Genomic DNA, 15,187 nt, shown 5'->3' with positions numbered 1-15,187 from the left:
GAACGTATCTGGGATATCCTGAATATCCCGGCGCTGTGAGGGTGGTGATATTGTTATTTTGTTTGTTGTATAACTCGTAAAATGAAAATTGTCATTTTGTACGACAAATATAAATCAACAAAAAAGCTATAAAAAAGGATTTTCAATATAAAATATTCTGAAATAAGGTTCTACATGCTTCAAATTATTTATTTACATCCACAACCACCACATTAGGCTTTTTGTACCAGACAAAAAATTTATTAAATAGAGTGATGATTAACCCTTTCAGTCCCGCAGTGGTCGATATATCGACCACCTTTTATGCCACCGATTTTTTTAACATAACTTAAAGGAAAACTTTAAATAATTACATATTTCTTATTTTTATGTTTCTACAAATAGGATTAAGTAGTTTTTAAACAAATTAATCTATATTATTTATGTTTTTTGTTATTAACAAACTTAAACACGGCAACGCATTATTTCACGTTAAACTTGACTGTAATAAAATTAAATCAGTAACACATACTTTAAATTATGGTTATTTTCTAAATTCTTGGGGTTTGCTGAATATTAATCTAAAATCAGATATGCAAATTCAAAATGGTGGATCCAATATGGCGGACAGAAATTAAAAATTAAACAAATTTGCTTGAAAATGGTCTCTCGGGGGTTTTTGGGGTCGCTGATTACAAATCTAAAGTCAATTTTTAAAAATTCAAAATGGCGGATTCAATATGGCGGACAAGTTTTTAAAAATCGATGAAATTCGTCTCAAATTCGTTACTCGGGGGTTTTCAGGGTTGCTGATAACGAATCCGATGTCGGATTTCAAAAATTGAAAATGTTGGATTCATAATGGTGAACGAGCTTTTTAAAAATCCATCGAATTCGCACCTATTGAATCCGCCATTTTGAATTTTTGAAATCTGACATCGGATTCGTAATCAGCGACCCCGAAAACCCCCGAGTAACAAATTTGAGACGAATTTCATCGATTTTTAAAAACTTGTCCGCCATATTGGATCCGCCATTTTGAAATTTGCAAAACTAACTTTGCATTCGAAATCTACGACTTCAGAAACCCTTGATTAGTGATTTTAGTAACTTTAGCGCTTAACTAAATTTTATTACTTCAATTTTTGCTGCAAATGTTTAAGGGAAACTAAAGATGAAGAATGTAGTTTCGTTCACTAAATTTAGTGTAGAATTGTCATTTTTAATCCAATCGAGGTCCACAAGGGCTTAAAATTTGTGTAATGATATAGTCTATCAATAAAAAAATTAAAACCTAAACATTTTTTCCTGTTTTATGTAGAAAAAAATAGTAGAAGTTACTCAAATGTCTAAAAATCATCAAAATTGTCATGAAATTTCATCTTTAATCGACTGTAACTCTCTCAATTTTTGTTCAATTTTATTCTGTAACCTATGGATCGAAAGGTAATTTAATAACCTTTCTAATGATACCTCATTTATTATATTTTGACAAGCTAATTTTCCTACAGGTAAGTTTAAGTGGCGTCGCACCTCGAAAATGCAAAATTTGAAGCTACAGAAAAACTGCACGAGGGGAAAAAATTAAAACTATGATTTTCTTACTCAAAAAACACCTACCATTCGAAAAAAAAATGTTTTGTTCGATTGACAAAAAAAGTTTTTAATTTGTAAGCCTGTGTTATTATTTCTACGAGGAAACAAAGTATTCATGAAATGAACACCAAAATTATAAAAATGTACAACTTGGCAGCGGTTTTATTTATAAAAAATAGAAAATTGGTAAAAAATTATGATTAAGAAATAGGAAATAAATACCCATTTTATGTATAATTTTTATATCAATAAAAATATTGTTCACAAACTAATTCTTTTATTTTGGGAAAAAAACATTAGGGGAGGGTAGGCTACATTGAACCGGGTATTTTATAAAGTCCAAGAACTAATAAAATTTTACTAATTTCGATCAGGTTTTTGTATCAAAATTAAGCTGAAGTACTCCTTTAGTTAATACACACGTTACAAACACAAATTATTATGATTAAATAATTAAATTTAATTTTTTTCTAACAAGTCACACTTTTCTTATTTTGAAGGATGTGTGTCTACATTGAACCACCTCTAATAAAACACTACAATTTACTTCAAAAATAATATTTCCACTTACACATTGTAAAAAATCTTATTTTCCACTCAAAAAAATAGAAAATTGTTATTTAATTGTTATTACTTGTTAATATAGGAGATTAATGTATTTTAATGTCAGGTTAGGTAGGTAAAGTGACAGTTTGAGTTTATCTCGTTCACAATTGTGATGAAAGCATGTCTTCCAGTATTTTTCTTACTAATTAGTAGAGCAGACAATTTTACAACTCTTAAAATTGAAAATTCTTTGCTTTTTCGGGTGGTTCAATGATGCCGCACTTACTGTATTCACATGACATTCACAACAAAAATTGTTTATAATAAATTTGTGTAAGATTTAAAGTTCTTTATCACATCGGAATATTGAAGTTGACACCCTAAGCGAAATAAATCGCAAGTTTACTAATTTTTAAAACTTCCTATTTCAATAAAAAAACGTCATTATAATTCCACCAAATTTTTTGTTTTGTACGTGAAAAACAGTTTTTTTAGTTTTTCTTTGTAAATAATAAACCTACGTGCCCGAAATTTTTGGACATAGTTTGTTTCAGTAAAACTAACTTATATATTAATTTAAATAAGAAAAAATTTCACTCAGTCATTTCTCAGAAAATTGAAGTGGTTCACTGTTGACGCTGGTTCAATGTAGCCTACTCTCCCCTACATATTCTCGTATCTTAATATTTTTTTAGAAAATTTTAAATTTTCATAAAGAAATTATTTACATAATTTCTATTTCTTAATTACAATTGTAAAATTGAAAATTTTTAATTTTTAGAAAATAAAGAAAAAAATTTTAGTCAAAAAAATGTTCTTTTACATTTTTCAAGGAATTCGATTTAAATTGTAGGTATTAAAAATATTTGAAATTCAGCGATGAGTTTTATTCAGATTTATGAAAATAATTGAATTATTGAGAAATTTGTATTATTTATGAAAATAATTAAATGTTTGCGTACAATTTTATTAACATTTTTTTAAACAATTGATTTCTTTTGAGTAATTTTATTAAAGTATGTAGTAGATATTGAAAATCATTGAAATGAGGAAAATTTTTGTATATAATTGAAATTTTGACAAGAATTTTATTAAAATTTTTGAAAATAATTGAATTTTTGCAATCATTTGTAACTTCTTCAAAATTCAATTTTTTTTAGTGTTTTTAACTAAAATTTTTTTATAAATCCATTATTTTTAATAATAATTAATTAAATATATATATTGACAAATTTAACTAATTTTAGTAGATTTTGAATGGAGCTGTGCCAAATAATTCGAACCAAACTGTTCGAATGTCAAATATTCTAATTTTGAATTATTAATAAAGTTTTTCAAAAATTTAAAGTACACACTTCAAAAACTTATGTTCGATACACACAAGGGCGATGTGTTCCCTGTAATACTTTAAAACCTTAAACACGGAGAAAATTTTATCTGTAGCCATTACAGTACTGTCACGGTACTGCTCGGACGAAATGCCACGAACAATAATGGTTAAATAAAATTACCTATTAATAAAGACGGAATAAAAATGGAAAAAATTATGATCGTACCCTTATTCAATACAGATCTGTTTTGTAAAATAAGAAACCGGTGACACCTGCGCAGAAAAGGCCCAGGCGTGCCCCGTTCACAAACAGTTCTGTAATCATAACGGATCAGAACTGTAATTCTGATTTCATAAAGTAAAAAATAAAAATTATTTTCTTCGCATTTACTCACACATTTGTACCATTTTGGCATACAACCACGTTCAAATTTTGTTCACATTCTCACTTCACACATACATTTTAATTTCGCTCGCTTATATACATATATTCCTAACATTAACCTAAACTAACGCAGTACAAACATAAACGCACTATACTATTACATTCGCTATATTAAGTATATTTCGAACTGCTCTTATATACTAACTTCTCAAATTCTTTTGCTCTTGCGAGAAACGTAATACATAATAAGAAGTTTATCAATTTGATAAAACTTTAACTTTAAAAATTAATTAAAGCTTTTAAAAAATCAATTATGATCAGAGTCAATTTTATATATGACAAGAAAGTAGTAATTTACTAATATTCTTAAAATTAGTTACTTTATTCCATAATAATAAATTTGAATTTACACAAATTTTTTAATTATATTTAATAAAACTATTAATTACACTGGTTTACAGTGAAATTGCCAATTGAACAAAACATTTTTTTTTCGAATAGTAGGTGTTTGTTGAGTAACAAAATCATAGTTTTAATTTTTTTCCCTCGTGAAGTTTTTCTGTAGCTTCAAATTTTGCATTTTCGAGGTGCGACGCCACTTAAACTTACCTGTAGGAAAATTAGCTTGTCAAAATATAATAAATGAGGTATCATTGGAAAGGTTATTAAATTACCTTTCGATCCATAGGTCACAGAATAAAATTCAACAAAAATTGAGAGAGTTACAGTCGATTAAAGATGAAATTTAATGCCAATTTTGATGATTTTTAGACCTTTGAGTAAGTTCTACTATTTTTTTCTACATCAAACAGGAAAGAATGTTTAGGTTTTAATTTTTTTATTGATAGACTATATCATTACACAAATTTTGAGTCCTTGTGGACCTCGATTGGATTAAAAATGACAATTCTACACTAAATTTAGTGAACGAAACTACATTCTTCATTTTTAGTATCCCTTAAACATTTGCACCAAAAATTCAAGTAATAAAATTTGGTAAAGCGCTAAAGTTACTGAAATCACTAATCAAGAGTTTCTGAAGTCGTAGATTTCGAATGCAATATTAGTTTTGCAAATTTCAAAATGGCGGACAAGTTTTCAAAAATCGATGAAATTCGTCTCAAATTCGTTACTCGGGGGTTTTCGGGATCGCTGATTACGAATCTGATGTCAGATTTCGAAAATTAAAAATGATGGACTCATAATGGTGAACGAGTTTTTTAAAATCCATCGAATTCGCACCTATTGGATCCGCCATTTTTAATTCTTGAAATCTGACATCGGGTTCGTAATCAGCGACCCCGAAAACCCCCGAGTAACGAATTTGAGACGAATTTCATCGATTTTTGAAAACTTGTCCGCCATATTGGATCCGCCATTTTGAAATTTGCAAAACTAATATTGCATTCGAAATCTACGACTTCAGAAACTCTTGATTAGTGATTTCAGTAACTTTAGCGCTTTACCAAATTTTATTACTTGAATTTTTGGTGCAAATGTTTAAGGGATACTAAAAATGAAGAATGTAGTTTCGTTCACTAAATTTAGTGTAGAATTGTCATTTTTAATTCAATCGAGGTCCACAAGGACTCAAAATTTGTGTAATGATATAGTCTATCAATAAAAAAATTAAAACCTAAACATTCTTTCCTGTTTGATGTAGAAAAAAATAGTAGAAGTTACTCAAAGGTCTAAAAATCATAAAATTGGCATGAAATTTCATCTTTAATCGACTGTAACTCTCTAAATTTTTGTTGAATTTTATTCTGTGACCTATGGATCGAAAGGTAATTTAATAACCTTTCCAATGATACCTCATTTATTATATTTTGACCAGCTAATTTTCCTACAGGTAAGTTTAAGTGGCGTCGCACCTCGAAAATGCAAAATTTGAAGCTACAGAAAAACTTCACGAGGGAAAAAAATTAAAACTATGATTTTCTTACTCAACAAACACCTACTATTCGAAAAAAAAATGTTTTGTTCGATTGGCAAAAAAAAAGTTTTTAATTTGTAAACCTGTGTTATTATATATTTCGAAAAAATTTCTATTTATTTGTAATTATTAAAGTTTTAATTTCTTTTATTTCACAGTATTTTAACATTTAAATCTATATCTTTGAAATTAATTAGTTATTATCAATAAAAAATTAATAATTTAAATAAATTAAATATTAATAATTTATGTTCATTTGAATTATTTATATGCACACGTAAACACACCACTAAGGTACCACATTTAACAACGCTACAAGTCAGTTCTGTAATCGCTTACCATTCGAACCTTACTAAGAACGGAACTTAAATTCGGAAGCAAAGAACAGTAGGCTTCGTGACATGTTACAGATGCGTTCTGTAATTTAAGCAGATCTATTTTGAAAAGTAGTAGAACTGTTCTGTAGCTGTAACAAAAGTGGTCTAAAATGGTCGTTTCGTCCGAGCAGTACAGAAAAGTTTTGTAACCGCTACAAATAAAATTTTCTCCGTGCAGGTCAAATTTTTAGGAAATTCCAGTGGAATTTTAAATTTAATTTCCACGTTGTATAATATATATTATAACTTAAAATTTCTAATTGAATTTCTATTGAAGAGAAAAAATGGAAAAATTTAGACCCTTTAAAAATTCCAGGCCTTTTCCATGATTTCCAGAAGCCTTTTAAAAATTCCATACCATTTACATGATTTCCAGATTCTGTAGGAACCCTGATAAAATCTTGATCCAAAAAATATGTTTTTATATATTCTATAAGATGGTTATAATAGTTTAATAATTACACATAAGTTAATAAACAAGAATGTTGAGAAAATGATATTTTCCCTAATTTTTTATTTTTCAAATACCAATAATTTGATAATTTTTGACCGAATTAGGTTCAAAAATAGGTAAATCGAAGCGTTTTTTAATGCTCTACAAGTTGGTAATGATACTTTTAAAGTTACTTTTATATTTTTCAACAAAATTTTTAAAAAAGTGTTATTTTCGAAAAATTTATATTTTTAAAACCTTAATATCTGTGGCTAATATGGACGAAAAATGTTCAATGAAGGCTCAAAAGAAGCGTCTGAAAAAACTCTACAAAACTAAAGAAAAACATTTATAGATGTTCTAACATTTTTTTAAGTTATGGCCAAAAAACTTTTTTTTACAAAATGAAAAATGCAAAAAAAATATAATTAAACTTTATGAATCGGGCTGAAAATACTCTCATTTTATGTCCCCCGGGGAGACCTGCAATTGAAAAAAAATTGCGGCCTTTAGCTCTTTCTCGTTCTGAGATATTGAGGCAAATGTAATGTTAGTACACATACACACACACACACACACATCGGGACATTTTTTTAAAATCCGTTTTTTGGACTTCTGAGATAAAATTACATAAAATTTTTTTTTTATTTATAACATTTATACGGGCAATGCCCATTTGTGCATAAAGTACTAGAAGATTAGGTATAATGAAAAAAAGTTTATAAATATGTCAAAAAATCACAATCGAAAATTTTGCTAATACAATCCTTCCTCTATGAGGAAGCGAAAGAAGAAAAATTTGCATAATTTTGATCAGTCAAACGAAATTTGTTATAGAAATAGCATATAGGGGAAGTGCGCCGGTTGTGGGCACCCCTACGTAAACTTCGACGGCAAGCAGACTTTACTGATCTAAGTATTGCAAGTCGTGTTCGTTGACAATACGGACTTTTCGTATTGATAACGAAACAAATATATGCATTTGTGTAATAGCTGTGAGCATAATAAAGAAAATTTGCATTAAATAAATAAAAAAGTAATTTTGTATTGTTTCCGAAGAGCAACATATGGGTGTAGATTCGTTCAGAAAAGAAGGGTTTAATTTTGTTTTTGCAGTGTTGCCATTATATTTTGTGATTTACCTTCGTGTTTAACCACAATCCTGCATCACAAAATGTGTTGGTCTTTTTAAAAAATGACTGTCATTCCCGGTTGTGGGCACCTTTATGTTAAGGAGGCTCTACCATCTGACAATGATGAGGACTACTGTCTCATCTATCTAAACTTTCTGCCAAGGAAAGTGACAGCCGCAAACTCCATTAAATGCGATGAATATAGTCGTTCAGTGCGTTATGGTATGCGTACTAGCTACTTCACATGCAAGCATTATGCTTTTGTTAGCGATGAGCATAGTGTGAAAACGTGTCATCATTTTTGTTCTTTATCCCGGCAAATTCTCTTAAAATAAAGAAACTTTCATTTCTTCTTTATTTGTGTTGGTTTCCTTTAATATTTATCCATTTTTAGCGGATTTTTCAAGGGTGCCCACAACCGGGTACAAAATTTTTTTTGTCAAAAAATTCCCATTTCACTAAATTTCTAATAAAACTTTTTTATTTAAAGGAATCAATTTAATTCCTTCACTGACAGTCACCTTAGACCTCTAGCTTTAAATTCGTACACATATATTTGTATAATATGCACATGGACAAATGTTATGAGGCAAAAACAAAAGGGTGCCCACAACCGGAACACTTCCCTTAATAAACAAAATGGGTATATTTTTCATTTTTTAATCATAATTTTTTTTAAATTTTCTAATTTCGAACATTATTTTATTATACCTAAATTATGAAAAAATATCTGCATATTGTCGATTTGTCAAACAATATTTTTTAAAGAAAAAAAAAAACAAAAGCATATACTCAAAAAATAACTTCAAATTGCGGACAGAATGAATGAAAGAATACGAAGATTAATATAGTTAATTATTATCACTGTGGTGATAAATTTGCTATACATATATATAATCCTTTTAAAAAAATTAATATTGTTTATAACTTTGACAGTAGTACAATTATTAACGAATAAATTTGAAAAAAAGTAAATATAAATGTGCTGAATGTTTGTCAGTAATGTTTCTCAACAATTAAAATAACGAAGTGACTATTTGGCCCGTCGGCGGGCCATATAAGCTACTTTTTTTATTTGGCCCGCCTGCTTTTTTTTAATATTTCAAAGCGGGCCAAATAATAAAAGTAACTTATTTGGCCCGCCAGGTAAGAAAATAAAAGCGGGCCAAATAGAGAGTGGTATATTATTTGGCCCGTCACAAATAAAAATTGCTTTTTTTTTTATCTGATCTTCAGTTAATAATAAAATTAACTATAAAAGAAATAATAGTAAGTGCATTAACATATTTTTTGCTTTTTATATTGTGAATTAATTTTTTTTTTTTTTGCTTTAAGAATGCAAATAATATTTTAATTTGTGTTATTAACCTTAAAACACTTATGCGTAAAAAAAGTGGTAAGCATCCCAAAAATTGTCTTTATTAGCGGGAATTTTAAATCAAAATTTTTCTCCTTGTTAGATCAAAATTATTTGTTCAATTTATATTCTTTTTTGAAATCATATTAATTTGCAAAAATTGTAATATACATTTCATAAAGTCAAGATGAATGAAAACCTTTCCAATCGCCTTCTTTTATATTCTTGAAATAATCATTAATTTATGATAAGTAATTCAAATAAAAATAAATTTTGAAACTTAAGAGTTAGTTAGTGCTCAAAATAAGTAATAATAAAATATTTTTTCTTATAGTGTTAATTGATTGTCCATCAAAATTTACACATTTTAATAATATTCTTCTGGAAATTTTTAAAATATATTTTAAATTATATATGACTAATAAGTATTAAGTATTTTCAATGTGCTTTATTATAATATTATGTAGAGAATTTTATATTTTATAATGTAGAAATTTTAATGCATCAAAAGTTTTACACCCAGAAAAAGCTTCTTTGTTTCAAAAAAAGTTTCTTTGAATCAACGAAATTTGTGCATTGTTATAGGGTCAAAAAAGTTTCGTTGATTTAAAGAAATTATTTCTTTAACTGTTTTTTGTTAACGCAGAGAAATAACAAAAAACTTTTTTCGTATATTTATTATAATTAGTATAACAATTCTTTTCAAATAACAGTTTTCACGAAACCATAACATTGAATATTATATTTATTATGTTATAATATCATTTATTGTTTTACAATAATATTTGTATTTACTATATATATTTTTTTAAATAAAATATTTATTTTTTTTAATTAACTTTTTAAAGCAAACTACTTTTAGAAGAAATTTTGATCCAAAGAAAAATTTCTTTAAGACAAATAAATGGCCAAGAACATTTAAAGGAATTATCTCTTTGATTTATTTATGTCTTTGACTTAAAAAAAGATTTGTTAAATCCAAAGAAATATTTCTTTGAGTTAACAAAAAACAGTTAAAGAAATAATTTCATTAAATCAAAGAAACTTTTTTTGTGACCCTATAACATTGCACAAATTTCATTGATTCAAAGAACCTTTTTTCTGGGTGCAAACTACTACTTATTACAATTTTTGCAAATTAATACGATTTCAAAAAAGAATATAAATTGAACAAATAATTTTGATCTAACAAGGAGAAAAATTTTGATTTAAAATTCCCGCTAATAAAGACAATTTTTGGGATGCTTACCACTTTTTTTACGCATAAGTGTTTTAAGGTTAATAACACAAAAAAAATATTATTTACATTCTTAAAGCAAAAAAAAAAATTAATTCACTATATAAAAAGCAAAAAATATGTTAATGCACTTACTATTATTTCTTTTATAGTTAATTTTATTATTAACTGAAGATCAGATAAAAAAAAAAGCAATTTTTATTTGTGACGGGCCAAATAATATACCACTCTCTATTTGGCCCGCTTTTATTTTCTTACCTGGCGGGCCAAATAAGTTACTTTTATTATTTGGCCCGCTTTGAAATATTAAAAAAAAGCAGGCGGGCCAAATAAAAAAAGTAGCTTATATGGCCCGCCGACGGGCCAAATAGTCACTTCGTTAAACGAAATAATACAATATAACCTAAAAAGTGTATAACTATATACCTGAGCAAGACTGCCAGCGGGTCTAGGTCGTCGTTTCACTTCTTTCTTTTTAAACATGACGTGGTTTTATACCAATTATAATTATAACCGCAAATCGTAGGTCAACTTATTATGAGTTAACAAATAACAATATTCATATTCCTTAAGAATATCCAGACAATTCTAAGTAATTAGTCAACAAGGCACTTGATGAATCGTTCAATTATCTCTTATACTTCAATTTTTCAAATGTATATGTATAGACACATATATACATAATTTTTCTTATTCTTATTTGTATAAAAAACACTGTTGAAAGTTTATATTTTGCTATATCCACAATACTCTCTTTTTATGTTTTTGTGACGTCCCGCCAGGGATGGGTACGTATTATACATGATGTATTATACCTGGTTTTCTACACGTATAATACGTGGTATTATACATCTTTAGTTTTCTACGTATGTCATGTATTTTACATACATTGCGTGACGCGCGGGATTTTTAAATTTTAGACAAGAAACATGTGATTTTAATAGTATATTAAATAAATTTTAAACATAATTTCAATTTAAAAATTTATTAATTAACATTGAAAAGTTTTTTTAAAATTTATGTTTTAAAGAAATAGCACACAAACAAAGTTCTAACTGTTCGTGGTCAGGTCAGGTTGTCTGCTGCCGCCAGACCCATTTATAGGTTATACATCTCCATGTGCCAGGCCATGTGTCAGTGATTGTTGTACAATATTGCTTTTTTTAAAATAAAAAAAAATTAACAAAAGAGGTGGAAGGCCGAAACACAATTCCTGGGAGGAATTGTGTTTTATTCCCAAAAATAATAAAGGGAAAAATGTTGCCCTGTGTCCTATTTGCAACAAAACATTGCAAAATACAGCTATAATAATAATTTAGTACTTTTGTATGAAAAAGTTTATTTGAAACCCGTTTATTTTCAAATAAATAATAAATTAACGTGTCTTTTTAAAATTGTTCTATATAAATATATAATACAAGTTATGAAAAAATGTGTGTAAAAAACCATATGAAAAATCAATAAATATATATTATACGCATTTTTTTGTAAACTTACCTTATATGTAACCTTTTTTGGTTTTTTCTTGGTATTTTTAGCAACAATTTAGTAATGAAAACCAGGAAACAAATAAAAAATAATCAAACATATGATTTTTATTATTATTGTGAGGTTTGTACGCATGCGCAGAACTGGACATGTATAATACCAGGTTTTCTACAATTTTCTACGTATTATACGTCATTTATGTATTATACGTAGAAAACTCCGAAAAAAACACTTTTACCCATCCCTGCTTCTTGGTCCTCCGGTAAATCAGCTGATGGCAGCCATATTGGATTTCCCCCACCCAACTTGAACTACCTTGTTCGAGAGAGTGAGAAAAAGGCGCGAATATTTAAAAGAGGGATAGGTAAGAATGGAAAGGTTATGACGTGCGAAGACTGTATGGATTTAATGGAGCTAGTGCACGGAGAGAAAAATCAAGCGTTTGTAGTATGGACAGTTAAGCTTATTTCGTAAAAGAATGCACATGCGCAATATGCGTAAAACTTCTGCTGTATTTGTATAAATTTCTACGTTATCAGCATAAAAGTTCTACCTGTAACGCATGGGACGTCAGTATACTACGATTGCAAGAGATCCATGCTTTTTTAGTATATGTTTCATGCAACTGAGGTATAAAAACATGCCTCTTCAGCAGGACGTTCATACAAAATTAGCATAGGAAGTCTCCATACTACAAACGCTTGATTTTTCTCTCCGTGTGGAAATATTGAAGGAAGGAATGGAAGAGCGTTTTGTGAGAGTGAAAAAGAATTTTGTAACGATTTGCGAAGAAGGTGATGAGAAGGGTAAAGAGGCGTCCCGCCTAGTCCCTAGTGTCGTCTTTGGTAATTCAGTAAGTTTAAAGAAATACAAAAGTCACTATAATTCACTAGCATAGGGAATTTCGTTTTAAGTAATTTAAATCACTAAATATTTAGAATAAAAACCAGGGATGGGTTTTGACGCGTCACTCGAGGTTTTATACGTATAATACATTTTCGACGTATTATACGTATAAAACTGTATAAAACTAGGTAAAATACATAACCACACTGTAAAAAAATCTGGTGTAAATTTACTATGTCCGACGTTGGAAAGTTTGGTCACTATGTCCGACGTGGTATTTTTACACGCCGACTGTAATCTACATAACCTGCAAATATTTTTTGAAATAATATTTTCAGTCGTAACTTTTTGTATTTATATGATGGCAGACTTATTTTGACATATTAACCCTCTTTACCATAACCTCAAATGTTTGTTATTTATTATTTATATTCCCATTATTCCTATATATTTAAATTTTCAAAAAAAATTTAATTCATAAAAAAAGTTTTGCACTACTATGACACTAGTGAATATAGGTTATGTTGTATGCTTATTTATACATATATTACTGTGACGGCTATGATTAAATTTCTAAATAAAAGAAATTAAATATGTAAAGATTTTAATTAATAAACATTTTATTTTACTATTAACAAAACGATAAAAATTTTGTTAATTTAAAAACTCGCTCTACTGATAATCGATAAATCGAATCTCGATATATCGATGAGATTTCTTTTAATTAATTTAAATATAAATTAATAATTTTAAGTAAAATGTTAATTCTAAATCGTGAGAGATGGCACAGCTTTTTAGATTTCGAATTATAAAACGAATCGTCTTTCAATTTATTAAATAGAATAAATATTGGAAAATATATACACAATAACCTTTTTATCTGCTCCGAGAATTAACTCGTAAAATAAGCTATTATATTTCCCTAAAGTCTTCTTGGTATTTCCACTTAGGAATACTTCATATAAACAAAATCTAAATAAGTATCGAATATCTTTTCCTTTGACAAAGAAGTTTTGAAATACGCATTAATTCGGCAAAATGCGTTTCATTCCTTTATTCATAACTAATGTTAATAATTTGTTAATAATATGTGTAATCATATTCATAAATATTAATTAATGTTTAAACTATTAAGTCTAAATAAACTATAAAACTTATTAGTGTATAAAATACAATAATTGTTATTAATTAATGAAATAGAATAAGACAGTATGTAATATATTTGATTTGTAATGTCTGATAAATGTATGACTTTTAGAAACAATGAGTATGACTGTATGAGTGTAAAATGTACAGTTGATGAGAAGAGAAGTGTATAGAAATGTACAGTGAATTGGTGATGAACGTACGTCACTCAGGACTTGCGCAGTGAACAATATTATGTACTTAGAGCGGAGACGCAGATCTCCTCTCGTTGCTCTTTAGTATTAAGACTAATCTCGAACCGAAAGGTTGCATTTTGTAAAGTTGACTTTTATAATAAACTAAAAGGGTTTCCTCACGAAGCAAGTAGAACTAATAATTTATTAATATAAATATTAATCATTAATTGGTTCCTCCTATTCGTAAGAGTTTTTCCCTCCGTTTTAACGGAATTACTTCTGTATTTATTTGAAATTTCCCGGTCCCTTTTCAGGGATATTACTAAGAATGAATCCGCGAATCAAATACGAGTGAATTTGCACAGTACCCATAAGGTAAAGGTCCCAATTATGGGACAATTTACAATTTTGTCCCTATTATGAGACAGTATTACAAAAAATAAAATAAATGCAATTAAAATTGGTCATAAGAAATTTCTACTTATTTCAAAAAATTTTACACGTTAAAAGAATAATTATTTGTGTATAGCATTTAATTTAATAAGAAATGTTTATTTGCATTTTAGCTTTTAAATTAAGGTAAGCCAAGTTTTTCGTCAGACTACCGTCCCACATTAGGTGCACTTATTATTTGCTATCCCTATTATGAGACACACAGGAAATATACAGCAAACATAACCTCAAATATTTTCAGTTTTTTCGCATTAATTTTCTACCAGAAAAATTAGTTTTATAATTATTTTTTAAACCAGAATTTGTTTATTGTATTTTATTCTTTATAATTAATATTCAAATTATTAGGATAAGTCAATAGAATTCTAATTACTTATTGAATTAAATAAATGTCTCATAATAGGAACATTCATTATGGGACACCCGTACATACAGAAATCATAGTCCCATAATTAGTGCAGTGCAGAGTTTCATAATTTAATTAATATTATTTTTATTTCATGAAAAATAACCATTTTAGGGTCTAAATATTATTCATAACATATCAATCTTTCAATCTATACCCTAATTATTCATATTAACACTCCCGATTCCAAGAAATTTATCATAGAAATTTAGTTTAGCTTAAACAGCGTCCCATAATTGGTACGTTTACCTTAGTACCGCTCGTAACAATAATGTAGAAAACCTAGGACGTAATATACGTAGTAATATACATGTATAAAACCACGTATTATACATCATGTATTATACGCACCCATCCCTGATA

The 15,187-nt window shown here is 27.9% G+C and overlaps 1 protein-coding gene across 3 annotated transcripts in view; it reads right to left on the bottom strand.

Annotated features, from left to right (window-relative positions):
* The window catches only part of LOC122502229 (coiled-coil and C2 domain-containing protein 1-like), a 33,864-nt gene extending 21,906 nt beyond the window's left edge, over positions 1 to 11,958 (bottom strand). Inside the window, exon 1 of one of the 3 annotated variants that reach the window (XM_043612173.1) lies at positions 11,807 to 11,958. Coding sequence is in view for 2 of the 3 variants with exons in the window: in XM_043612171.1 (XP_043468106.1) it covers positions 10,736 to 10,792 (57 nt within the window). In the remaining variant the exon portion in view is untranslated. Of the gene's footprint in view, positions 1 to 10,735; positions 11,093 to 11,806 lie in introns of those variants that run through there. The other 2 variants (XM_043612171.1, XM_043612172.1) reach the window with 2 other exon arrangements.
* Between the last annotated feature and the right edge of the window lie 3,229 nt (positions 11,959 to 15,187).

The sequence above is a fragment of the Leptopilina heterotoma genome, unplaced genomic scaffold (assembly GCF_015476425.1).
Source record: "Leptopilina heterotoma isolate Lh14 unplaced genomic scaffold, ASM1547642v1 Lhet_223, whole genome shotgun sequence".
NCBI lineage: Eukaryota > Metazoa > Arthropoda > Insecta > Hymenoptera > Figitidae > Leptopilina > Leptopilina heterotoma.
This window is presented reverse-complemented; position numbering and strand designations above follow the sequence as displayed.